Raw genomic sequence first — 27,466 nt, forward strand, 5'->3', positions numbered from 1 at the left:
CCCCGGACCACACTTTGTGAAACACTGGTCTATGAAGATCATGACAGTGGTCCAGTCAAATCTTTTATTGTCTATGGCCAAATCCCAGCCGAGCTATAACTGTAGCTCGACTTACCTGTGCATGTACTGACTGACAAAAAAATCAGAATGAGTAATTATAACAGTCGAGTAGCCCTGTGGACACACAATATTGTTAGAAAATTGAGATGTGTGAAACACTATTTGACTGAAATGGTAATCAGAAATAATTTGTTATAAAAAAAGACTAAAATGTTTTGACTAAAACTGACTAAGACTAAGATAGCTTTAGTTTTCTTTTGACTAAAACTAGACTAAAATGACGAGAGTTTTAGTTGACTAAAACTTGACTAACAAAAATGATATTTGAATGACTAAATATGACAAAGACTAAAAAGGACATTTCATCACAAGACTAAGACTAATACTAAATTAAAAATAGGTGACAAAATTAACACTAGGGTAAACAACAAGTTGCATGTTCTCTCAAATTATATATGCAAACTTGTAATGTTGTAAATATGTTGTGAATATTCCATTTGTCTTATATCTTTATACAGTATGTAGGAATAAGACCAGGGATGGCTAAAAGCAAGTAAACACAGTTTACCCACCTCCGAAATTTCAGAAATGGAGTTTATCCACCTCTCAAAAGAGTTTATTCACCAATTGCAACTTTAAACATTTGTCATGTCATTGTTATAAACATTGGATAATAACCTCCACCATCATCAAACATGTTCTGAATGCCTTTTTAAAAACATCTGATACCGTATGGCTCAGTCCACCTTACCGTGATCAAAGAATTCATAGTTTACCCACCTCTTATTTTACCACTACACCCCGAATAACCTAAAAGAAAACATTTCTACAATCAATACCTATCTATACAATCTTTATGAATCTCAAAACACTTCATTTCAGACCACAGTGTGGAAACACCATTTACATTTGGAATGTTAATGGTGTTGCCACAGAGATACCATAACTTCAGAGCATTTTCAACTTTACTTTTCTTACCACCATTCAAAGCTTTCAGAGCTGTGATTTCAACATTTGTTTATTATTTCAACAGTCAGGTTTGAATGATTTTCTAGGCAGCCTCACATCCATTGCACTAACTACTGGTCAGACCGCAGAGTGCTTTCAGCTGGAGGCTGCCTCAACAGCAATTATTATGTAATTGCTGCAGTAACTCCATAATTTTCCTTTTGATTGATTAAATAATCTGTAATGGATTCCTCTTCTCTGTCCATATTTATGTACAGTATATTTTTGTCATCCATCCATATATCACATTTTTGAGTTGGCCTGACTAGTTGAGTAGTTGAATTACTGTTTTAGGGGTGAGATAGCACCACTTCTGGTATGATTTACCAAAATGACTGACTCATTTATCATCAAATTACAACAAACTTTATGCCAAACTGGATGTACTGTACCATAGATACATTCTAGTACAGGTGCATTACCTGTGAGAACCCATTCCTGCCAATAGAGGCCACTATTTCTCTGCATGGAGCCCTATGGAAATGTTTGTTTACACAACTTTGTGGCCACGTGTGATTCCTGCACTTGCATGGAGCTTTGTAAAATCAACTTAGTAACTTATCTGTTTAGTGATAGTGAATTTAGAGATAATAAAGGTTTGTATCTCCACAAGGTGCATTACATTACATTTAGCAGATACTTCTTGACCAAAGTGACTTACATATGTCAGGTATATTACAAGGGATCACATTGTCCCCGGAGCAACTTAGGGTTAAGTGCCTTGCTCAAGGGCACCACGGTGGAAGCTGGGAATTGAACCGACAACTTTCAGGCTACTGCACGCTAGCCCAGCTCCTTAACCACTACACTACCACCACCCTACCACAACCACCGTTTAATGTATGCATTCGCTATGTCAGATACTCTCTTGTTGCACATGTCACTCTCCCTACTCATGTAATCATGCTAGCACACCAATACACACCACTATATGCAGAGTGTGAATTATGCAATGGACAATACAGGGGTCACTTTTTACAACTTTGACCTCTGAGTATGCACAGATCAGACAGTACAGCACATTCAGAAATATTGCAAAACAGCAATGGAGGGGCCAAGCAACCCCACTGGCCAGAGTTGCCATTGCAACTTGATGTTATTAAAGTATCTTGTTAAGACACAATTAAGTATTGTGTTAAGATGTTGTTAAGCAAACTTTGCAGACTTTGCAGATTATTTCATTGGCTATGGCAGGCAAATTAAGTTGACCTTTGACCTATTTTTGAAACATTTTGATAAAAATCCAAATGTAATCTAAACCTCACTCTTTCTACATATGAAAGTATTCCATTGCATCAGTATGATTACCTAGCTGTCTCTCCGCCTACTCCCATTGTGAGAGCAATAGAAGTCCAGTAAGGAACAGAGCCCAGTGGAGTCCTACGTCGCTGCTGCTGCTGCTGGGTTTGATCTCATGGGAAGGTGCCACTTTGGGTTCCTCCCTGTACGGGATTGCATAGCTTGACTTCTGACTGCTCAGCCTGCAGATCAGATCGCTCATGTTCTCCTGCCTCGGGAGGACGCTGCTGATGTTGAATAGTCCGTTGTCACCTCGCAGGATCTTGGAGGAGGCTGTCAGGTTTTTACCGTCGCTGAACCAGTGCACCTGGCCCTCGGGGTACACGTCGTAAAAGAAGCACTCCTCCCGAGGTGGACTCTGCAGAGCGGTGTGCTGAAACGACCCTTCACACACTGTCGAGTTAAACAGAAGATTTGTTAACTATTTGAAGGATACTGAAGATGTGTCCGTAATATACTCACTCAAGTCCAAGATGGTGTTATGTATATGGCCTTCTCTGGATAGTTATCATGCTAACTTTAGGCGATATCTGAGCATCATGGAACATAGGAGTTTTTTGACATTACGTTATATGGTTATTTTCTTCACAGTCTTGCTACTTCTAAGTAATTTTTAAATGTTTTAAATGGGGAAAAAACTACACATACCATAACCCCTTTAGGTTTAACTATAGTGGACAGTTTCATTACATGCTTTACATTACTCTCTAATGTCAATCCCCTTGACTATAGGCCTATCCATTAGCCTATAGGCCTTTTACACAAACACATGGGTATTGAGGGCGTTTTTGGGAGGTAACCAGGTACGCCATGCTGTTGGAGGTGCAAACAAATGCTGCATCGCCATTGAGATCACATAGTAAGGAGCTGCCTCAAGGGTTATAAAATTATTTTGTCATGTTTAGTTGTATAATGAAAGCACAGTTTTTATAGCTATCCATGTGTTTTCACTTCTGGCTCCTTGGCTATCAATTTGGTAACAATAACGGGCTCTTTGATGTCTTTAGAACACTTAACATATCGGAGGTGTCAAATGTTGAGTTACTCCAGTCTAGATTTTTTGATGCTAATCACTCCTATGATGTATTTCTATTGTCTATCCAAAGTGCCTGTTTCAAAGTTAACTGATGGTCAAATCAACCAAAAATGCAATATTGTTGGGGTATGATTGAAGGATATGTCAAGCCTTAACACCTAGACTGATACCTTTTCTGCTGACCTCTACCCTTGAGTTTACAGCTCTTCTATTTGACTTCAATATAATAGAACCATTTGTGCAACCCCTTTTCTTTAGCCACAAACATGACAACAATGGTTTAATTTTGCGAGAGTTCACCTGCTGGTGGTTGCACAGGGGTGTTGGCGTTGCTGATGCCCAGGTTGGAGCGCAGTTTACAGTAGTATGTTTCACGGCTCCAGGCCCTGGCGCCAAGCAGCGTGACTGTTAGTGTGAGCTTCTCGCCGTCATACTGACACAGAGTACCGTTGGCCTGGTGGTGGATCACTCCGTCAGTCATGTTACACAGTACCTCCTTCATCTGGCTCACCCATGACATAAAGATATGGATGGGTGTTCCAGAAGCTTGGGCAGAACAGCCCAGGGATAAACTCCCACTGCAGTGGTCATGGAGGCCCTGGTCTATGTGGAGTGACACCGCACCTACTGTAAGCACAGAAGTCACAGAAGTTAGCCTCCACTGTCAATCAGAAGTAGGAGTAAGTCACACGTGCAAATCACAAGCAAGTCTCAAGCTAGTCTCAAGTCCTAACCATCAAGTCTCAAGTAAGTCCCAAGTCACTGTGGTGAAAATCAAGCAAGACTATTCGAGTCCTTGATAAGTGAAGTAAGTCAAGTCATTGCTCAAGTCAAAGAAGCTGCAAGTCAAGTCATGCAAAATATTGATGATCTACAATATTTCTAAAACAGAATAGATTCACACAAGTCACCCTCAGATGTCATGTGTTTTTTCTCTGACTTATCTAGATTTTGCTTTGCAATGTTTGGAAACATTGAAGCTGGTTAGTAGCCTTTTTCCAGTTTGTCTGATTGCATACAGTATTTTGTCAATCAGTAAAGTATTTTTGTTAACCAATAGGAGGGAGCAAATAAGGGATGTTGTTTGGCATGACATGAAGAAGAGAAAACAGATTATTTTACCTCAGCACAAATTATCAAGGTATCATGTGACAGGGTTAAATTATGAATGGAGTCCTACTTAAAGTGCATGGCCTGTGTCTACTGCATATTGGCAAGTTGTCGGGTTTGTACAAATTGTAGTAGCCTATCACTCAATACAAATACACAACATATAAAACATAATGTCTCAATATCTAAAAAATGCATTAACATTTCATTTAGAAAGTCAAGTTTTATCGAGAACAGAGTTCACAATTTAGTCTGCTTTGATGCCAATGTGATATATAATGTATAATTTTGTGGATTACAGTTCCCAGCAAAGCAACTTGTTGACATGTTTATCTACTTACTCATGGAAACAAGTCCAGGACAGATCCAGAGCAGGATGCCACTATCAAGTATGTTCCCCTTTCGCATTCTCCCTGCAATCAAGATAAGACCAGTCATAGCGTTTTTCCACTGACAAAGAACCCGTAAAACAACAGTTAATGACATGCATAAATGGGAAACTGATATTCAATTGTCTCTTAAAAATGGCAGAAATTAGCTGTTTAAAATCCTAGTTAGCGTCTGCAGTGTAGTGTTAGTTGTTTTGTTTACTCATGGCAACTGTTGATATGGACGGAATAACTCATAGCCTACTTTTAGCCTTCTTTCCTTTGAAATGTAGAATGACACCCACTCCAGTTCAGTTCACAGGGAAAAAACAATTTTCTGGTTCAAGCTTCAAATGTTGGTTCACGAACGAGAACAGAGTAGGTTTGAAAAAGGCTATCAGTGAATACCCAGAGTCAAATGTCTTTGGCCCCAAGAAATACACAAAGTATTATTTCCTTTCCTTACCTTCTTAATGGGAAGCTGTATTTTTCTCTATCTAAAAGCAGTGTTTCATACACTAATCTTAGAAAACAATTACATGAAACAGTTCAAAATCACTTTGTAATACTGCTAGCCTCACTTAAGCTGCGCACACAGAGTGTTTTCAGTGAGGTATGCCACACCTCATATCCGATGTTAATGGTGCTGTTCAGGAGCAAGTTCACACAGGCATCACTTGCTCCTCCTTCCATTGACTGTCTTTCTTTTGACTGAAGTCTGCATTTTATGACATTTTACGTTGCTGTTGCACCACAATAAAACAACTCAAATCTAATTCTGTGTGGCCCTTCTCCATCTCCATGGGCTTGAAAAGTAACATAGGCCTAATGTACAAATGTATCAGATGTGTACAGGCTTGGAATTTCACCATTCTGGGGGCAAGGCCACTTGGCCTTCAGTTGGGCATATTTGGTGGGGGGCAAAAGCCACATGTCAGGGCACCAAGGCCAAAGTTAACTATACAGTAGTAGGCTATAAAAATGATCAAAGTTGTATTTCGCCTATTCACTGCAGTAGACCTGCATCACTGTATGAAACATGACACATTACATAGAACTGTAAATCATCTGATCATCTATTTACAGATATCTAGGCTATATATAACATTTATTTTATATTTGGCCTGTTATGAAATCATGTATTGAACAATTTAAGCACAGCTCAACTTTAAGAAACTCAAATAGCCTAGATGCATGCTTAGCATTTTGTGATCATTAAGGCTACTTTCACAAACTCTTAGTCAGCTGTCCTCTGATTTACCAATATCTAGGCGATATCTGTAACATTTATTTTGTATTTGGCCTGTTATGAATTCATGTGGAATAATTTAAACACATTGTAAAACTGAAAGCCCAAATTTGGAGACATCCATGTATGTCGGACTTTACTGCAAATTCAAAACTGGATTACTCTGGAACGGCTAACTGTACAGGGGACTGCTTTACACCTTTGTGTTCGGTAAGGTCTCCTGTTTATTCTGATATATGGTTTGTCATGTGTTAAAAGAAGGGTTCGTAAAGTATTCCACCGAGATGAATGGGTAGGGAGATCATGGGACGCAAAACCTTCATTAGAATGTATGATTAAGTTGAATTATATTATTTACTTTTCTCGCGAACCGTTCAACACAGCAATTATCGGCTAACATCGTTTAAAAGCTGAGAAAAAGCTCTTTCATGTGATATTTGTGATGTCTGTGTGATGAATAGGCTACTTCGCGAGTAGTTCAACTGAGAATGGGTGAATTTGGACGCACTTTCTTTCTTGCGCGGTCACTTTCTCCACTGCGTAAAAGACTAAATTAATTTGCGCTGTGAATGCTAAGATTATTTTGACAGGCCACAGGCTAAATAAAAATCGCTATTAGTAGGACGCAAAGCAGAATATTGAAAAAAGGGGGCACCAAGGCCACCGTGGCCTGTAAACCTCTGATTTTCAAAGGGGCCTCACGGCCAACGCAAGGGGCTACGACGGCCATGGCCGTCGTGGCCGCCGTGAAATTCCTACCCTGGATGTGTAGGCCTATAGTGTGTGTGTGAGAGAGAGAGAGTTTGTACATGGGCAATTCCATGCAAAGGTCATCCTTACCATGGAAAAAAAAAGTTGTGCATACGCAAATAGAACTGTTGTTAAAATCTTTATTTAGGTCTATATTTTATTGTTTGTAACTGATCTGATTAAATTTGATGGAGAATGACACTCTTTTTGCATCATAAATATGGTGTGCAACCATACAGAAACAAAATTTTTCACATGGTAATATTATACATATTTCAAAAGTGGATAAATGGACCCAATGTGTGTGTGTGTGTGTGTGTGTGTGTGCTTGCCTGTCTGTATGTGTTTATGTGTGTGTGTGCTTGCCTGTCTGTATGTGTGCGACTGTGCGTGCGTGCGTGCGTGCGTGCGTGCGTGCGTGCGTGTGTGTGTGTGTGTGTGTGTGCGCATGTACGTGTGTGTACATGTGCGTGTGTGCACGTGCGCGTGCATGTACTTTGTGTGCAAATCACAAATGAGTGGGTATAGGTTCATGCGGGCTCTTGAGACTAACATACCATAAATATTTTGTCATCTTGGGTGCAACGGTTCAGGTAGGGCTAGTTATTTAGGGGAGTGGCCACCAAGTTTCATGTTCCCTGGTGTTTCAGTAACCCGGGAATCTCTGACCAAAATTGATGATGGTAAAATAAAAAAAATAATTTCTTTTTTATATTTTAAATTACTTGTTGTCCTGATTCTTCCTGTGGATGATAGTGGGCACTGAGGAGGCAATAATTTCATCGCTAGTTTTTCATGATTACTATTTCAATTGTTGCATATCAAAATTCACTACTTAATTATGTGTTTTATGTATTTTTTATATTTATGCATAATGTGAAACCGTCACATCCATAACGCCAGTTTTTCCTACATAATGCATTACGAAAATGACGCATAGTTTCAAAAACACACTTTTTTGTGTTTGTGTTTGTAGAAAACCTGTAATCTCTCACAAAAGTGTGTCCATTTCATGTCACATACATAACGCTGATAAAATGCCTTGTATTCTTAGGATGAAATTGATTATATGAAATTTGAGGATTTCTCAGTATTCAGAGGACAGAGGTTGCATTAAAAGTTATGCAAATTAATTCACTGACACTAATTTTGCCCCTACTCTAAGGCATTTTGTTTACCAATATGAGTCCAATTGTCACATCCATAACGCTGGAACTGCCCACATGGTTTGGTGTGTGTGTATGGACAATATGTTTTCTACACTTACCATGATGTCTGAAGAAATAAATGCATAAGAGTTTAGAATTCACAAGGAAGGCTCTCTACATACCAGGCTTCAGAAGTTGTTGGCTTCAGCTGTGCTGGAGTTTCTGTCTCCTCTTGCTTTGACCGGGCAAATGGACCAGCACTCACACTAGTTGGGACATGGGAGGCTCTGCCAAGAAGTGAGTACTGAGTTACTCCCACTAAGCATGGAATGCTTTTGTCTCTAAAATTAATCATTTATCTTTAAATATTCTACAACAGAGGTTCTCAAACTTTTCACAATGAGTACCACCTCAGAAAACCACCTCTATGACCGGCATTAAAATACAGTAGTGTAGGCCAGTTTGTCTACTGTCAAAAAGACAAAAACAAAAATCCTTTATCAGAATTCCCATGAAAAGGTACCTCACCCATGAAAGTAGAAAGTAGAAAGTCTCCCATCCCATTCCTGACATTCTAAATGGGACATTAAAGTACTTTTAAATACCTTATAACTCATGTCAATCTTATATTTTAGCTTAAATAACTTATTTATGTTTTAAACTTAGGCTTAGACTGTAAATTCTCATGTGTTTAACTTTTCTTAGTACAACTGCCATGTGATTATTAAACAAAACTTCACTTGACTTGAACATAACAGTCAGCCACTGATAGCTTCGATGGCAGTTCACACACAGTAGGTAACCAATTAGAGATTTCCTTCAGGCCAATCACAGTGTCTAAATGAGTGGTTCCCATGTACACTAGAGGCTGTGTTTGCCGCGTGCACTTTATCAGCTTCCTGCAGAGACACTGTAGGTGTTAATTAAATGGCGGAAAGTCATGCCTTTATGAAAGACAGGACTGCTATTTGACTTCCAAGACAACATACAGGCTCCTTATTGCCACAAATTATGTCCATGAAGCTGCTATCCAACTGCACTAGGTATACTAGTCTTTGTAGTGGGTAAACAGGAGAATTCTAAAGATTTTATTCAGTTCAGCCATTTGTTCAATGCTCTCCTTATCGGAATTTGAGCCTGGTCACACACCATTTGAATTCAATGGATTCATTTTTGCATGGATTCAATTTTGTATTTTGTATATACTCTGTTTTCTTTGGACTGTTTGTCATCAGGACTTTGTCTCTGGGCTCAGTCAAATTTCCCTGAATAAATAAATTACATATAATAAATTACACTTGGATTAGATTATGGGGCATGTTTCAACCTAGCCTGGAAGCTAGCCCGAATTTACCCTACCCTACTTCAGATTTATGGAAGTACATCAATTCTTGTAAAGCACATGATAGCTGCAGGCTAAACAAGTTTGCTCAGGTCTATGCTGTGCTAGTCACCCATTGTGCAAGCTCTCCTGCTCCTCATTCTCCAGCCAGCCCATGTCCAGCACAGCCCGGGGTCCACTAGTGAACCTGTCAGGGTTCGCCATCTATATCATGTACAAGTCTACCCGCTCTCCTCTTCTGATTTGCCCAGTAATAACCATATCTGACAGGCCTCTTTATAGCAGTGCCAGAAATATAAAATAGTAATTACTTGCTATGGTAACATCATGTGTGTATGGGTCCACTCTTGGCATTGGAAACAGAGAACAGGACAAGCTCATCTCAATGTTCTCGATTCTCTCTCTCTCTCTCTCTCTCTCTCTCTCTCTCTCTCTCTCTCTCTCTCTCGCACACACACACACATACACATTTCCCCCTACGGCAAACTCGTGTTTAGTCTTGTTCACTCAACATGAATGTCAACACAGATGACTGACTATTTAGCCTTCCTTTCTCCACTCAAACTGATTAAAAGCTCTCTTCTTGGCCGGTAGCCATAGACAAAATGGTGAGATTAGATTGTTGTGGCAAGTCGGTCTGATTAAGAATTTCTTCTCAGGAGTTTGTTTCAGGTTACCAAAACAGTGTTAATGACGGTAGAAGAGTAAAAGTATAACTTACCACAGCATGTTTCCAATCCTCCTCCTTATTGCCAGTCAGTCAGAGAATAATTGGCTTTTCAGAGAACTAGCTGGCATTGTCCATAGCCTGATGAGAGAGAGAAAGAGAGAGACAGCAAAAGGCAAAGAGTTGGAACTCTGAGGGGATTTTTCAAGTGTCATCACTGCAGCTGCTACAGCTGGGAAGAACCTGGCTCCCCCAGCCATACTAACAGCCGGAAGCTCTTCAGCAGTCCGCTATTAAGTGACCCATTGGGATCATACACTGTATTAATGTAGTACAGCACAATCACAATTAGTTGGATGACGTATTCCAACAACCCCCCCCCCCCCCCCCCCCCTTTACAAAAGTTATTGAAATGGGCTTATGTTAAGCTAAAGAGACCAAATGACCCAAATCAACAGCCAACTACTGTTCTGAGGGAGAGGAAAGTGAAATAACTGTAAAAAAGCTCTCTTGTAGTAAACACAAGCAAACTGTTTCATCAGGAAGGGGTTTTACGACTTATTATTTAAGAAAGTTGAAAATATTAGGAATTAATATCTTCCTAGTATTCCTATTCCTAATATTTTCAACTTTCTGAAAGAATAAGTCTGGTAATGATGAAACTGATGAAACAGTTTGCTTATGTTTACCACAAGAGAGCCCCCCCCCCCCCTAGTGTTACATAGTACAGCGGCTAAGCACCGGAATCGTTCAGTTTTCGCAGAAAGCATGAAACTTGGCACAGTTATACTACTACCCCTAGTGATCAAAAATTGAAATGGACCCCAACACATAGCGCCCCCTAGTGGCTGCCATCTTGAATTCAAATATGGCTACCATTCTTAATAGAATTCTTGATACAACTTCAAAATGAAACAAGATAAAAAAGTCTTTTAAGTTCTAACACTCAATTTTTAGGGTCAAGGAAGCTATTGACATGATTTCCAAACAAACTTGATGTTGGCCATTTTGAAATCCAATATGGCGGATACCAAATGTGAAAATATAGACCATCTCTATTGTTATTCATGATAGAAATATCATTCAAAAATAATTTCAAAGTTTGAACAGTCATTTTATCACATGACAACCTCAATAATATACGAGGCATCAAGTATAATCTGGTAAGATTCCAATATGGCCACTATGTGTAAGAATATAAGACAATTATTCTATATCTTGGTTAATTGAAGTAACTACCTACATCATCAATAAATTCTTATTCTACCTTCTTCTCTTTCTGAGCAAACCTTAACTCTTACTATACACTGCTCAAAAAAATTATACACTTTAAAAAATCAAATCTCAATGGGGGAAAAACATCATGCTGGATATCTACATTACATTACATTTGGCTGGCGCATTTTTAGCCAAAGCGACTTACAACCTGGTAAACAGTTTAACACTTTTAAAACAATTCTCTCAACAATTCTAGAACAATTTCAAACAATTCAAAAAGGTAGAGTACAATAGGGAAAAGTGCATCAGTGAGTGCTGTTTTTATACAGTCAAGTCAGGTGGTAAGTGCTAGAATTAGCTAGTTGTAAGTAGTGCTACGAGAAAAGATATTCTCTGAAGAGCTGGGTCTTCAGGAGTTTTTTGAAGATGGAGAGAGATGTACCTGCTCTAGTAGGAACTGGTAGTGCGTTCTACCAACGAGGAATAACAGATGAACAAAGTTTGGATTGACCTGAGCGTACCGGTGGCAGAGCTAGACGATGTTTGTCTAAAGAGCGCAATGGTCGGGGGGTAGCATATATGCCTGTATGAGGGCATTCGAGTAGGTGGGAGCAGTAGGTTTAGCTGGGAGGACCAGCTGTTTGTTTTTTGAGAGGTTTAGCTGGAGGTGGTGTGCCTTCATCCATGAAGATATGTCTGAGAGGCAATCCGAGGTCCGTGCCGAGACCAAGGGGTCATCAGGTGGAACAGATAAAGCTATGTGTCATCTGCATAACAGTGGTATGAGAAGCTGTGCGAATAAATAAGCTGTCCCAAAGAAGTGGTGTGGATAGCAAAGAGAAGGGGGCCCAGTAGTGAGCCCTGGGAGACCCCTGTGGTGGGATGGTGAGGTGCGGACAGGTCTCCAAGCCATGATACGTTAAACGAGCATCCTGTGAGGTAGGATTCAAACTGATATGGACTGGGTAATATGTTAGGAACAAAAGGATGGCACTTCGTTATTTGGGAATGAAAATGATCAATCCACAGAGGACTGAATTAAAAGACCCCCCGAAAATCTAAGTGGCAAGCTAGTTCATTTTGCTTGAATTTCAGCGCAGCAACTCATGATGGTACTCAGTAGTTCGTATGGCCCCGACATGCTTGATGGCATCGGGGCATGCTCTTAATGAAACAGCAGATGGTGTCCTGGGGTATCTGATCCCAGATGTGGACATGGCCATCACTGAGCTCCTTGACAGTCAGTGTTGCAACCTGGAGGTGTTGGATGGACCAAAATATAATGTCCCAGAGGTGTTCAATCGGATTTAAGTCAGGGGAGTGTGGGGGGACAGTCAATGGTATCAATGCCTTCATCCTCCAGGAACTGCCTCCACATTCTCGCTACATGTGTCCAGCCATTTTTGTGCACCAGGAGGAACCCAGAAGTTTTCATCCTGATGCCTAAGAGCAGTGAGGGTGCAGTTGTCTTGCCCGTAGAGGTGTATGCGTCTTTCCAAGGATATCCCTCCTCAGACCATCACTGGCCAACCACCAAACCAGTCATGCTGAATGATGTTGCAGGCAGCATTACATTCTCCAAGACATCTTTAGACCTCACATGTGCTCAGGGTGAACCTGGTCTCATTTGTGAAAAGCACAGGGCGTCAATGGCGAAACTGCCAATTTTGTATTCTATGGCAAATACCAATTGAGCTGCACGGTGCTGGGCAGTGAGCATAGGTCCTTCCAGAGGCCATCGGGCCCTCAGGCCACCTTCATGAAGTCTGACAGTGTGGTCAGAGACATTCACACCAGCGGCCAGGAGGAGGTCATTTTGTAGGGCTCTGGAAGGGCTCCCACTGTTTGTTGTTGCACAAAGGAGCAGATACTGGTCCTGCTGCTGGGTTAAGGACCCTCTACCATCCTGCCCAGCTCTTCTAGAGCAACTGTCTCCTGGAATCTCCAACATGCTCTTGAGACTGCGCTGGGAGACACAGCAATCCTTCTAGCAATGGAACGTTTTGGTGTGCCATTCTGGAGGAGTTGGACTACCTGTGCAACGTTTGTAGGTTCCAGGTACTGGCTTATGCTACCAGTTGTGACACTGACCCTAGCCAAATGTGAAACTACTGAAAAATCAGTCACGGAGGATAAAGATGGAAAAAGTATCATTTGCCACCATTCCTGTTTTTACAGACCTATCTCCCTTCTTCCTTTCTTGTCATAGTTTTTGGAGAAAGTGGTCTTCAAGCAAGTCTTGGACTTAACTATATCAGAACAACCTCAACTTTACCTGTATTGAGCTTTTGGTGTTTCCACCACAAAGCACACCCAAGGACTGGGCGCTGAACGCACTAGCCAGTGTCCTAAAAGTGCTGGTTCACTGACTAGCATGAGCCCTAATGTGTCAGGAGGGAGCTAAACTCATAAGGTGTTACATATTTAAATTAGCTTCATTGACAGGCATAATCATTTTATGGGATGCAAAATGTTAAACTACAATAAAACAAAATGGACCTTTTCAAACAATCACTATAATCCTTAAATTAGCATATGCTAATTGCCCCCACCCACCTCAATTGAATTAGGCTAACAGTAGGATGTGTTGGACTGGGTTATATACTAATTTATCTAACTATGACTGGGTGTATGTACTAATTTATCTAACTCTAGGATAGAAGACAAAATAGCTAATTTCCCAAAAGGAAGCATGTTTCTTAAAAAGATGCTAGCATCCATGGGTTTTAGCCTCCTTGCTAGCATGCCAGCCTCTAGGGGGCAAATTAGAAGGATTGAGTCCAGGCAAGTGCAGGGTTTAGTCACACAGTCAAAACTTCACACATAGCCTAAACGCACCCCAGTTTTTGACTCAGAATGTTTGTCAGAATGTATGACTACTTCTTTAAAATCCAACATGTCTGCCATTATTTATGCATGATTGTCTCATTATATATTTCATAATGCTGAAAGATGGCTATAGATGTCATACTATGTGCTAAAAGCAGCATAGCATTATAAATGTAGAAAAAAAGGGCATATTTTGGTGGCCAAATCTGAAGTCAAGATAGGGGCCACTAGGGGGCGCTATGTGTTGGGGTCCATTTCAATTTTTTATCACTAGGGGTAGTACTATAACTGTACCAAGTTTCTTGCTTTCTGCAAAAACTGAACGATTCAGGTAAAAATCTGGCCTTAGCCGCTGTACTAACACTGTTATGATCAATAATCAGGGGAAAAAACACTTTCCACCACTTTCTACATTTACTGAGATAAAAAAGCAAGTTCAAGTTCAGCTTTAAGGTCATCCAACTGGCTTGAAAGGGAAGTAAAATTCTGTAATCTCTGTTGCCCATGGCAATGCAGCTCCTTCATACAGGACTGCTGACTTATGCCCCGTGCTTATCGAGGCCTCCACAGCTTCTCTGTGGGGGAGAGATGAAGAGGACCTGTCTTCTGGAAGATGTCCTGGGTCCCAGGTCTTCTGACTCACCCCTCCCCTGTATAAACAAAAGCACCCTGAGAGATAAATGGAAGTGTGTTTTTGTTTTTCTTTTGTGTTTTTTTGGTTGAGAGGAATCGATTCAACAGCGAGGGCTGCTTTATGCTTTGTGTGAGTGTAGCCACAGATATGAGTGAAAGAATGTGTATGTGAGGGTAGTTTTCAAATTCTGATGCACAAAACAAAAACTGAAGTACAAGTAACTGAAGACAACAGTACAACTTTCTGAAAAGAATCAAAAAGAAAGACAAAAGCTGCACACAGTTATTTCCCTGAAAAGGAGACTTGCAGTTTCTCCATCTTGTTTTGAGAGTAGTAGTAGTTTTCAAAGCAATCACCTCAAACCCATGTTTACTTGTTTTGCTTAATGTACTCGTGCATTTGCACTTTTTTTTAATTGATTGTAATAGATTCTAAGCTGGTAATTTTAAGTAGGTATTCTATATCGAACACTTGAGACTGATCTTATAAATTATACTATATTTTCATTAAAGGTAATGTCAATGTCAGAATTATTGTTTTATTTATATAGCACGTGAAGCCCTCTCAAGAGAGGTAAAAATAAGAGAAAACCCTGAGCACAGACAAACCCAGCATATGAAGAAAACATGACAACATCAGCACACAGTGCACTATTCATAGCACCGTGAAATGTAAATTAAATGACTAACAAATGTCAAGAAGAAAGAGCAACACTCTAACTTGCAGATCTAATTCAGTAGCTCCTCAAAACAGTTCTGCTCCACAACAGCATAGCACAGCACAGCCTATAGATCACTCTAACTAGCAGCAGATGTAAGTCAGTAGGGTCTCAAACAGTTCTGCTCCACAACAGCCTATAGATTAATTGATGTCATGCTTTAGCACCATGTCAAAGAGCAGAGGCCAGAGCTCAGAGTGAACCCATGTCCTCCTCTCCCCTCTAACGTTATCACAGTGCAGCTCCCTTCTCACACACCGGCTAGTGTCAGGAGACTTGACTGACAGTTTCTAAGAAGCAGAGGAGGAGGAACTCCCTCACTCCCATACTCGCTCGCTCACTTGCTCAGCTGGCGCCTGGATACCCCTCACTCCACTCTGATCTGCATTCATCCAAGAGAATCTCCCAGGATGCCTCGCGGGCCTCCCCTTTAGAGATGTCGGCGTGAAGCCACAGGGGATAGAGGGAGGAGAGGAGTGCCTGTAAAAGTTGTCATTTTTCTGGAGAGCAACCTCTTCCTCCATATACTCCGCCAGCACAATAGTAGTTTCCGGTAGAGCTTTTGGTAGAGCTTTCTCAGAAAAAAAATATAGATAACCAGATAACAACGAGTGTGTGTGTGTGTGTGTGTGTGTGTGTGTGTGTGTGTGTGTGTGTGTGTGTGTGTTAAAACAGAGAGGCTCCTGGGTAGACCACATTAATGCTGAGACACACAGACACCCCAGCCACTAAACTAGAGAACTGGGAAATTGGGGAATAGAGGGGTGTCGACCAAAAAAAAAAAAAAAAAAAAACATTTCTTCAAAAGCCACACTTGGGTCCCAGGTCGATGACTAGGAATCAATATAAGCATCAAATAGATTGGTGGCAGTCAGTCAGAGGTGATGAAAGCCGGGCTACTGTGCCGGTCTCAGCTGAGAGCCTTGGTGACGTCAGTGCTGCCCCATTCCCAGAGGAGGGCAGAAGGAGCCGAGAGCCAGAGGCCACTTGGCTTATTGCCATGACTGTATTCCACTGCAATCCTTTGGTGACCTCTCACTCATTTGACCCTGTTCCGCAGTGTGTCTTGATCTTTGAACTCTCCACAAAATATTGTAGTTAGCAGTGATAAGAGAAAGAGAGAGAGAGAGAGAGAGAGAGAGAGAGAGAGAGAGAGAGAGAGAGAGAGAGAGAGAGAGATACCTTTAGCCTTTAAAGGGAAGATTTCAGAATGGGATTGCTCTTGCACTGAGCATGACTACAACTGCAAGTCATCAGTAGGGTAAAACTGACCTGCCTCATGATTGCCTAAACCCATCCTATGTTCCTTATGGGTCCTTGATGAATTCTACTTCACCACAGTGGGAAGAGGCTGACACCAAGGCATCAACACACCCACACACACAGAAAGGGAGATACTTTTTCCAGTGATTACACCTGAGGCAACTGCACTGCTACAAATCTGGTCAATTTCAAAGAAATGATTTACCAGTAATTTATACCTTTAAATATAAAATATATATACATAATACACATACAGTGTAACTCACACCTATACTCCCACAGGGGAGATTACAGTAATATTGTATTGTGCTGTGCATCTTAAGTACATTTGTGTGTGAGTCATGTATCTTGTAACTCAATACTTTCTCCATTTCCAGATACCCTCATACAGTCAGTGTGTGAATCTAGGTCAGAATGTGTAGAAAAACATGCATCATCTCATCTCATGATGTATAAACCATGCATGTTAGGAATATATGAATATAGGAATATCACTGTTACTGTAATGTCCATATCTTGACAAATTGATATCTGGGCCTTCCGACTTCAGCTTTCTCCCCTCGCCTGGCTCAAGTTACAACGCATTCTGGGGATCGGTCAGCTAGATCTGTGTGAAGGGCGCTGACCTCATCCTCCTCCACACTTTCCCTGGTCTCTGATCAGGCGTGCGCACGGACCCAGCGCTGGAGAACAGGAGAACGCTATTGATTTGACAACCGTTTCATAATGAGCCCCCCGCCTTCAGATATGGAGGAGTTTTATCATCATGCCTGTTGGAGAGAGTTGCTCTGCTTCTGTCCAGCTCAAAAGGTTTAGTGGGGACCAGAGAACATGGAGTGTGTGTGCGTGTGTGTGTGTGCATTCATGTGTGTGTGTGTGAGAGAGAGAGAGAGTGTGTGTGTGTGTGTGTGTGTGTGTGTGTGTGTGTGTGTGTGTGTGTGTGTGTGAGAGAGAGTGTGTGTGTGTGTGTGTGTGTGTGTGTGTGTGTGCGCACGCGCGTGCGTGTGTGTGCATGCGTGTGCATACGTGTGTGTGTGTGGACGGGGGGATGTGGTTGATGTGGTTCTCCCCTGTGGGTAAATCACCAGTGGGCTCACAGTAAAGCAAGTCTAGAGAAAACAAAAACAGCCGGAGAAAGACTGGTGCGAGGCGATACGAGTGTGTGAAGTTTCTTTGTGAAAAGCTGACAGGGAGAGAGTCTCTGAGAGAGATAAAGAGTGAGCACTGAGAGAGCAGGAGACAGAGAGAAGAAGGGGATGGCTGGGGGGTGAACACCAGCAAAAAGACTGGCCTCATTAGATGAAGATGAGACAAGCCCCAAACCCATTGGTCTGCTAACAGCAGAATGGCAATACAAAGTGCACACAGAGAAAAGGAAGGTTCCACAGAGAAGTGGAAGATGACGGGCCGATATTTATGTAATATTCTGCTTACTGGATCACAAACCGAAGAGCTGCAGTAATTTGATCTATGCCGAAAGTTTTTGCCATGTGTGAATATCTAAATCTACTGCAATTAAGGAATTGTTTTCCCATTACAGTTTGTAGGTCTACTACCTAATCATCCGTACATTTGAGTGAAATTACAGCCTGCTCAAACCTCTGTGTGTTAGTGCTGTGTGGTGATTTGTATCTGAGCTGCTTTTGTGTTCCCTATAGCTATGACTGACATTAGCTGTCTCGCAATATTTTCAATAGCAATTATTTTGGGTTCCCACACACAGGACATTTTGTGTTGTACCCCACAGTACTTTGGCATTCCCTTGGTCCCTTGCAATACTTTTCCTGCACCTTAAGGACAGAAAGGTATATTGCAAGGTAGCGCAAAGTTTTGAGAGGTAGCAAAATATGCTCATAACAAATTATCACTGTGAACCTTAGGGGGCAACATAGAATAGATATTTGGTCTTTTGGGCCCCCAAGATCGACTTCAAGGCAGTGCTGCCTTGAAGGCATTAGGGTCAGGGTCAAGGGTCAGGGTCAATGATGAACATGAAATAATCACCAGGCCTATATTCTGTGTATTTTCTTCTAGTTTGTGTGTTTTCATCCCCTCTCTCAGCCTTCTCCTCTCCATCCCCCACATTGATAAATTGTGATACACTGTGTAATGATTTAATTTATGCTAGCAGCCTCCAAAACATGAAAGAATGTATTTGTTGACAGCTTGGGTCGATACGTGGCAAATATCGTCTGTGTGACAGCAATTCTTTCAGACAGACACATAAGGCGTTTGCCACTCACAAAAATAAATAGCAGAGAGCATTCAACAGATGGCGCTATTGAACTCCTTCCAATGAGTTTTCTCTCTCCATGGTCCTGGATTGTGCGCTATTTGTTCCAATAATATATAGTCTACGTCAAAGGAAGAATAAGGAAATATAACTTCATAAACGTTTTACTAAACACTTAAACATTATATTAGGCCTATAAAACAATTCCATAACTATATACATGCAACGTAATACATGGAATTTCCTGTATGCTAAATCGATCCAATGCAGTTTCCCCAACAATTAAAGCTCGAAGTACGATAAGCAGTTTGAATGAACTTGGCTTAGTCAGCGGCGTCTTTATATTCCGAAATATTTCCCTAGGCAAGAGGACAATAGTGGCAGTAGCAGTAAATACGCAATGCCGTCAGCGATCTACAGTCACTGTAAGAAGTGCAGGCAGCGCCGTCCACCATTCATTGATGCGGCGCTCTCGACGAAGCAGCAACATTCTACGAAGTGCAGTGACCAGCACTCCACTGCCTATAGGTTAGGCTACTGAAAACCTGAAATGACTGCCTTCACAATCACTCGCACAGTATTTCTTTTTTGAGATACCAAGGACAGAACTTTGTATTTCCCATGTTCTATTTTCCCAATGATAAGCGAGTGCCGCTGAGTGGATGCTGTTTGAAACTCCCGGAGGGCGTTTTGTTCACGTTCTTCAGCCCTGGAACTTGTACAACGGATCAAGGCTATTCCCTGCGACTACATTGTGGGCTATCCATTGGAAGTACATCAAGATACATGCGATAGCCTATATGCACGTGTTCGTCTTTTGAAGAATATGTTTCATTCGTCATGGCGTGTTTTCACTTTGTGGTGTGATACTTTGGGAAGATGATATCCTCAGGTTCGGACTGCACACTTATGTCAAGAAGATGCCTGCTGACATTCAAACCGTTCAGGTAAGATCACTACTTGCGATAAGCACATGTGTTAGCAGGTTATTTAAACCACTGAACATGGGCTCAATTTACATGTTAATCAATTTTCCATATACGCGTTCAAATGTGCTTATCGCCAGCCAAACTTCTGCCAAGCACCTGTTATTTGATGATTATTTCAACTCTGTTCAAATGCACTTAGAGTCCTATTTTATGTGTTAACTAGTGGAGGGGGATGTGACAGGTTACCACTAAATATAGGTTACCATGGGGTAAGGATTTAGTAACGAGTCTGTACAGTTACAGTTTGGTGTTGGACACAGCGCTTATTACAGAAGCAAACAGCAATTATATGAACATAGCATTTATTTATTTCACACAGTCTGTCTGTATCGTGCAAATGTAAGTTAACCTTGTAGGCCGCATGGAGACTGAAGACGGGTCGATTCTTAATGGAAAGCTCTGACTTCAAGTGATTTCACTTGATGGAATTCATTCCGGGATTCTATCAGGTTTATTAGAGGAGGAGGGTTGTGAACCACAGCCTACGCGAGTCAAAGTCTGTACATTACCGTAGTGGGTTATGGGTATTTAAGGCATACACCATGTGTGCTTTAGGCTACAGTATATACAATATAATGCAAATACTGACATGACAACAATTCTGTCATATCAGTAGAGGAGTAGAGGAGGCAAGGCAAAGATTCCTTTCAATGCACACAGTAAAATCAACAGTGTTCAGTTAATTTTAACAATAGGCCTACGGTTGATATGGTCCCATTTGATTAAGTATTAAATATACTCTGACAGAAGCCTATGTAGCCTATAACTTGTTATTCTCTTCAAGTAATATAGTACTTCTAGTATTAGTACTAGTTGGCTAAATAAACTCTTAAAGAAGTTTTATTTTATTTTATTTTATTTAACACTTTAAAACTTACACTTTCGATTTTACTGTCTGAGTTCAGTTTTTGTGAAGTCTGTGGTATAGAACTAGCACTTGTTTAAGCTGGGCGCATATAATCTTTATGGACACTTTTTTAATATTATTATTAATAAGTTAAATATAATGTGTTGTAGCTTTTCACTCTCCATACCTATAAAAATGAGGAGTGAGAAGTATTTCGTAAATTCTGTTATCACTCTGTGAACTCATTACTGCATTATATTTCCAGCCTTTTGCTGCTTTGAATTCATCGCCAGTAGGTTGTTTTCAATCTCTGTGAACAAAGTTTGCCCACAACACACGCAAATCGTTCCCAGTGTTATGTTGAAAGATATTCCCATTCGATTCCAGCTCGAGTCAGTTGCATTATTTTCCATTTTGGTGTAGATGGAATTACTGTTCCGCTTTGGCAGAAGGAAATCAGTCAGGGCCAGGGGTGCCCCCATGGCAACATCACTGTGGCATTTTGCAGCTTCCTGCCCTATTTACATCACCTTCATATTTCCACAGGCTTAATGGAATCAATCTGTGTTGCTGTTCTGTAAGTGCTAACACTAAAATGTTGTGACAGTGATTCCCTTTTATACAGTTATACTTATATTCTTATCTGAACAGATGGCGTGGGATGGCGGGTTTGTTGATCCAAACAAGCGCCCCCCCCCACCCCCCACCCCCACACACACACTGAAAGAGACAGGGAGCTTTTAATACAACAAAAGTAATGTGGATCATCAGACTAGCGAATCTCTTTGAGAGGCATAGAGGGCAGAGACCATTTCAGAGGCAGGGAGGAGCAGTGTGGCGGGAGAGAGGCGCGCCACTCCGTATGGAAGTATGCCCCCCCCATCCGCGTTACAAATGGGCAGCCGTGGCCTATAGTGGGCAGCCGTGGCCTACTGGTTAGGGCTTCGGACTTGGAACCGGAGGGTTGCCGGTTCGATCCCTGACCAGTAGGAACGGCTGAAGTGCCCTTGAGCAAGGCACCTAACCCCTCACTCCTCCCCGAGCGCCGCTGTTGTTGCAGGCAGCTCACTGCGCCGGGATTAGTGTGTGCTTCTGTTCACTCTGTGCTGAGTGTGTTTTACTAATTCACGGATTGGGATAAATGCAGAGACCAAATTTCCCTCATGGGATCAAAAGAGTATATATACTTATATACTTATATATACATAGATGAGAACGTCTCCCAAATGCACCATGTCCATCAGAACATCCATTATGGTCAGAGAATCTGTCCGATTCTGGACAGGGCTAAGACAGAAAAGACATTGTTTGCCACCGAGAGAGGAAGCTGCTTTTACGGCTAAGTGTGGGCTAAGCGCCGGGCTTGCTTTTTTTGCTGAAATTTATCTGCACACAATGCATAGAACGCTGTAATCAATATGCCCTCAACCGTTACAAAAGAGACTTCCACTGTGTCACTCTTAGCTGAGTATTTGAGGTACCTGACTGAGAACAGTGCTTGATGTTCCCCCAGTGAACCACCTCACCAAGTACTTGGTAAATATGCTCCGTAATAGCCTACTTGAGTGAGAAATGATGTGCTCCTTCTTTGATTATGAAAGTATGCTGAAGGACAGATTTTCTAATAAACTTTGGAGGTTCGTCATCTGAGTGATGTGATGTGTTCTTGTTTGTTGCCTAAAATATTCCGTTTTTTTCCACTTAAACCTTGAGTTCGAGATAAACATCTCAAAATATTCAGCTGACCAAGAGCAGCAACCAAAAGGCTGAATGTTTCTTTCAATAGTCCACATTGATTCCTTAGAACACACATTTCTTTCCACAGACATGGCTTCGGAGCGCTGCTATTTATTCTCTGCAGGTTTGAGTGTCTGTGGAATTGACCTCCCATAAATAAATTATCTTTCTTTTCTTTCTCTCTCTCTCTCTCTCTCTCTCTCTCTATCCCTCTGTCTCCTAGAATCTTCGTAGCAGGCATTGGCTTTTTCAGCTTGTGTTTCCTAATGACGTCTCTAGGGGGCCAGTTCTCGGCCAAGCGTCTGGGGGACTCTCCCTTCACCCTCCGAGCGGAAGGTACAGCCACACATTACACACATCACCCTGGGTGGCCAGCCCAGTGTGCCCTCAATTTGTGTCCAAACCGCACCTCCCCAGAGTCGGACTTGCCAATCTACCAGTGTGAAGCAAGCACACCTAACGTGTGTGTGTGTGTGTGTGTGTGTGTGTGTGTGTGTTCACTCTCTGATCTTATTGTTATACATCAAATAATGTTTTGGGAGGATCTCCACTTCTTCTGAGCACAGCTGACTAAAGCAAAACCCACACAAGCACCCCTTTGTAGGATCTAAAGCCAAGACTTTATTAACAAGGAGACACGGCAAAGAATCTGTCAAAAGGAATGTATGGGGACAGTTCGTAGCGCCAAGATGGCAGTTGTCTACACTGTAAAACCCGACAAGTTAATTGAACTCAAAAAAATTGGTGAAACCGATTACACAAAAAAATTTAAGTAATAGTAACTCAGTTTTGCTAAGTCAAAGAAACTTATCTTTTTTAATTAGTCTTCACTAGCAAATTTTGAGTGTGTTCAACAATGTTTTTTTAAGTTAAAGAAACATCAACTACATGAGTTCACGGTAATTAATCAAATTAAGCTTAGATAGCTTAATTGGATTTATTGATGTCAGCCTGAAATATTTCATTTTGCTTCAACCAATTCTTTAAATTAAATTTAAAACTTAAAAGTTTTAATTTCCAGAAAGTTGAACAAACTTGTCCATTTTGATTAGTTTCAACTAAGGACTTGAAAGAAAATTATTAAAAAGGTTGACAAAGGCCAGTGAAATTCTTCTTAATCTTTTATTTTCATGTAAACCATGGAAACAAATACAGGTTGGAGTTCAGAACAGGGCTGTAGTGGAGGCTAAATTCAAATAAACACAGTTTAGATCAAGGGCATAAAGACTAGATAGATAGATCGATAGATAGATAGATAGATAGATACTTTATGACAAATGCCTGACCAATGCTAGGAAATTCAACAATCATTTCAATCCAAAACAACAGGAGTCTTCTTTGGGCAGAGGGATGTATTTGCACTGTTCGTGCTGATCAGAATGAGTTCAACAGTAAGGTCCTCAATATCTGGGAACTCCGATTGAGAGACCTGAAGAAATGAACAAAGAACAATTGTGTGTTAATTGAATATCTAATTGGCATTACATGTCAAGTGATACCATGTCATATTAAGTTTAACATTTTATCTTCAAACTTTTCCAGGGCAGTTGCATTATTGAAATAATTACTTGAAATAATACTAATAATAGTAACTTCCCTGGAGTTTCTTGGAAAACAAACAGAAAAACAAAAGCTTGAAATGTAACTCCAGCGTTAATCGACACATAGCCCTGTTGTTCGAGGTCATGGCTGTTCGTAAGAATAAAATTAAAAGAATTAAAAAAATTGGTGCAACATAGACTGAGTAGACGTGGCCCAGCAGCTATTGATAACCTACCAGGGAATTTGGCTTTAGTTTCAGTTCAGTTCAAATGCCTTGTTAGGTTAGTTTAAAGGGGTGGTTCAGGATTTTGGACATAGGACCTCATTTCCAAGTTACCAAGTGTGATATTACATTAATACACAGGATTAGGTGTTATAATCCCTTGTGCCAAGATCCAAGATAAAAACACAAGTTGGAGACCGTTTTCAACACGTTTCATCCAGTCCTTCTAGTTGCAGAGTTCGCAGGTGCTAGGCTGGCGCGAGTCAACAGTATGTGTAAGCCTGCCACTAAAAACAGTCTTACCCACTCCATAGTACACCGAGGCAAATAAATATAACGCCTGAATAGACGAGGACTGGATGAAACGTGTTAAAAACGGTCTCCACTGAGAAATATCACACTTGCTAACTTGGAAATTAGGTCCTATGTCCAAAATCCTGAACCACCCATTTAAGCTGCTGGACCAGTATTTGCTTTATGTTGTACTCAATTTTCTCATTGTTTTTCATTCTAATAGCATGCGTTGACCTCGAAACAACAGGCCATGGGTCGCTTAATGCCACAGTTACGCTTTAACTGTCATGTCAATAGAAAACATACTTACTTACATCCCATGTCTTTAGAAAAGTGGCATCATCCTCATGGAGGTAGAAAGGAAGGCCACGGAGCGCTACAGCACGTCGGATATTTACATCTGAGGATCCCTGCATGAGAAAACATGGAGTCAAGCCAGTTAATAACTACAAAATGCAATTCAGTAGGATTACTTTTCTTTGATAGTACAGCTTCTAAAACCAAAGCATTCTTTTTATCTTAAGTCCATGGAGGAGTTGTAATCTACAAGACCTCTGCTTTCAAAGGGGGTCAAGCACTTGAATATAAGTCAAAGTATGTGGAAACAGGGCCATTGTTAGTAGGCGGTGTGCAATTTCGAGCAAAAACTCAAAATAGGGGGGTAAGTGTAAAGATTTAAAACACATTTGGTCAGAACCACACATGAAATGAATCTATTCCAAGTATTTGTACAAAAGAAATGCTTACCTGGGATTCCAACATGATTGCAGGCCACCACCGAACCAATAGGCTATGTCTGCGGGGAAGGACGTCTGATATGATCTCCTTCCTTCTCAATGCCAATGTTGTTTGCATCAACTTCTGAATCTGTGAATTGAAGGACGAATACACATTTGAACATACTGACAATCTCTATTAGGACAATCCACCATCTCATGATGTCGCTTTAAATGCCACTTTAAATGCATCCTTAAATGGCCGAGAACAGTTTGCACATTAAATGGTTGTTTTCACCTACACAGCTGACATGCGAATAATACACATTCTGACTGAGCATGAACTGTGTGTGACCGTGTCAAATGAATTTAGGCTACTGACTTAAAGGAAAATTCCGGTTTTTAGCACTTTAAGGCCCTTTTCTGGTTTGTTTTGGATGAACTAGAGTGGTGGACCCCGAAATTTTGACGATTGGTCCTGTCTCGACTTTTCTGACTCGTTTTGAATCGCCTTTTCACTTCTCAGGGTGGCTGGCAATGGGCATACTGTAGTAGGCTACTCAAACATGTCCTAAAACAACCCTTAACGTTCGTTTTCAAAACTGTGCAACTCACCGAGTGGTTAGTGGTGTTCGTTGATGTTCCAAAACAAGTAGCTTAGCGAAATACAGTTTCTGTCGTCTTTTATTTGGCATTTTGTAAAATCCCATTGATTTCTGTTGGAAGACTCATTGCATGCTGCGCCACTGTCTATGCTTCAGGTTCAAATACGAATCATACATTGCGCCGATATATTTGCTTTTAATAGTCAACGAACTCCACTAACCACTCGGTGAGTTGCACAGTTTTGAAAACGAACGTTAAGGGTTGTTTTAGGACATGTTTGAGTATAGCCTACTACAGTATGTCCATTGCCAGCCACCCTGAGAAGTGAAAAGGCGATTCAAAACGAGTCAGAAAAGTCGAGACAGGACCAATCGTCAAAATGTCGTGTCCACCACTCTGGTTCATCCAAAACAAACCAGAAAAGGGCCTTAAAGTGCTAAAAACCGGAATTTCCCTTTAAATGTGCAGACAGTCAGTAACATGACAGTGGACTAACGTTAATGGAGGAAACATTGCTAACATGCTGTAAACTATAATGTTGCAGGACCTGTGCCCTGTTATCAAGCAGTGCACCACAAAGCTTGCACTTCCAAGCTATTGTGTTAAATAGTGCTAACGGGGTTTAATTTCATATTCATATTAAGTTCATATTTTTAGTACTCACATTGGCAAATTGAGTTAGATCGCTGGCTGATCCAGCAAGTGCTGGCATACAGCAGCCAAATTCTTAGCTGCTAGTGCTAGCTAGTTCTAACTGGATAAAGTTACGTCATGTAGCCTAAGACAATATTTTCAAACATTCGGGTTTTTAAACAATATGATAAAGGACGTGCTTTAGGGTCAGCACCTCACTTTTCCACTTACGTTTAATTGCGGGTTTTCTCTCTTCTCGTCGTCTCCTCTCTCGTGTCTATTTTCACCGCTCTTGTTCTCGTCTCTTGTCATCTGGTGGTCGACCGTTGCCGGCGTCGCTTGTCACTCGGCGTTGGCTAGTTGGTGCTGTACACAAGGTCCATGTATGGCAGAAGATCCGCCTACAAATTTGCTACAATTTGCGTGGGGAAGTTTCCCACGCTTTCTATTTTTTCAAATGACTTAAAGCGGATGAGTGCTGTCAACTTAAAAGTTCAAATTTGTTCAAGTAACACAGACGATTAGAGTACTATTAACTTTTTTTCATTTTTGAGTGTTTACAAATCAAAAACATTGTTTTACTTGTACTGTTCGGTTTTACAGTGTATACACATTCCAGCCCTTCCCCCGCCGAACAGGAAATGCTGCCCTGTACTGTAATTTACCAACTATTGGCCGCGGCTTATACATTGATTTTACAAAAATTCTTCAGCTATGAGGTTAATACACGCGCATAAAACACTGCCTTGCAGCATATACACAATGGGGCTAATACACAGGAAATTACTGTAATGCAAGTAATCATTCGCATTTTTGGAAACAGTCTGATTGCCTGTTTACTTCCCCGTCACCATGGTAACAGCCATGCTGAGACTTTATATTATTTAAGTTTTTTTAGCCTACTTTCAGCAATTTGGGGAGAGATACTATAAAGTTAAATTCAGATT

General features: G+C 41.0%; 2 protein-coding genes and 1 long non-coding RNA gene across 11 annotated transcripts in view; 1 reads left to right on the forward strand and 2 right to left on the reverse strand.

The window, feature by feature from the left end:
- Window positions 1-636: 636 nt before the first annotated feature.
- Window positions 637-10,238, reverse strand: LOC143102745 (uncharacterized). 5 transcript variants are annotated; one of them, XM_076266557.1, is made up of 5 exons: window positions 10,092-10,238; window positions 8,211-8,315; window positions 4,855-4,926; window positions 3,704-4,030; window positions 637-2,760 (listed from the first exon to the last, which is right to left on the reverse strand). In XM_076266557.1, the coding sequence occupies exons 3-5, from the start codon at window positions 4,919-4,921 to the stop codon at window positions 2,393-2,395; spliced, it is 762 nt and encodes a 253-aa protein (XP_076122672.1). In that variant the 5' UTR covers window positions 4,922-4,926; window positions 8,211-8,315; window positions 10,092-10,238; the 3' UTR covers window positions 637-2,392. The 5 variants fall into 5 exon arrangements, with proteins under 5 accessions (XP_076122672.1, XP_076122674.1, XP_076122671.1 ...); XM_076266559.1 differs by lacking the exons at window positions 8,211-8,315; window positions 10,092-10,238 and adding exons at window positions 5,147-5,161; window positions 5,348-5,519; XM_076266556.1 differs by lacking the exons at window positions 8,211-8,315; window positions 10,092-10,238 and adding exons at window positions 5,147-5,228; window positions 5,348-5,519.
- A 9,573-nt stretch (window positions 10,239-19,811) lies between these two features.
- The window catches only part of LOC143102746 (alpha-1,6-mannosylglycoprotein 6-beta-N-acetylglucosaminyltransferase B-like), a 128,627-nt gene continuing 120,972 nt past the window's right edge, over window positions 19,812-27,466 (forward strand). For both annotated transcript variants that reach the window (XM_076266560.1, XM_076266561.1), the window contains exons 1-2: window positions 19,812-19,879; window positions 22,729-22,841. In XM_076266560.1, coding sequence (XP_076122675.1) covers window positions 19,812-19,879; window positions 22,729-22,841 — 181 coding nt within the window. The remainder of the gene's footprint in view (window positions 19,880-22,728; window positions 22,842-27,466) is intronic.
- LOC143101635 (uncharacterized) lies at window positions 23,609-26,885 on the reverse strand. Of its 4 annotated transcripts, none has more exons than XR_012982501.1 (4): window positions 26,751-26,885; window positions 25,312-25,431; window positions 24,879-24,974; window positions 23,609-23,934 (listed from the first exon to the last, which is right to left on the reverse strand). It is a non-coding gene; the product is annotated as an uncharacterized LOC143101635 (long non-coding RNA). The 4 variants fall into 4 exon arrangements; XR_012982498.1 differs by having other exon boundaries at window positions 24,875-24,974; XR_012982499.1 differs by lacking the exon at window positions 26,751-26,885 and adding an exon at window positions 25,896-26,153 and having other exon boundaries at window positions 24,875-24,974.

The sequence above is a fragment of the Alosa pseudoharengus genome, unplaced genomic scaffold (assembly GCF_046254945.1).
Source record: "Alosa pseudoharengus isolate Yale_2024_CS ecotype anadromous, Long Island Sound unplaced genomic scaffold, YU_APseudo_1.1 YU_APseudo_1.1_scf_4, whole genome shotgun sequence".
Classification (NCBI taxonomy): domain Eukaryota; kingdom Metazoa; phylum Chordata; class Actinopteri; order Clupeiformes; family Clupeidae; genus Alosa; species Alosa pseudoharengus.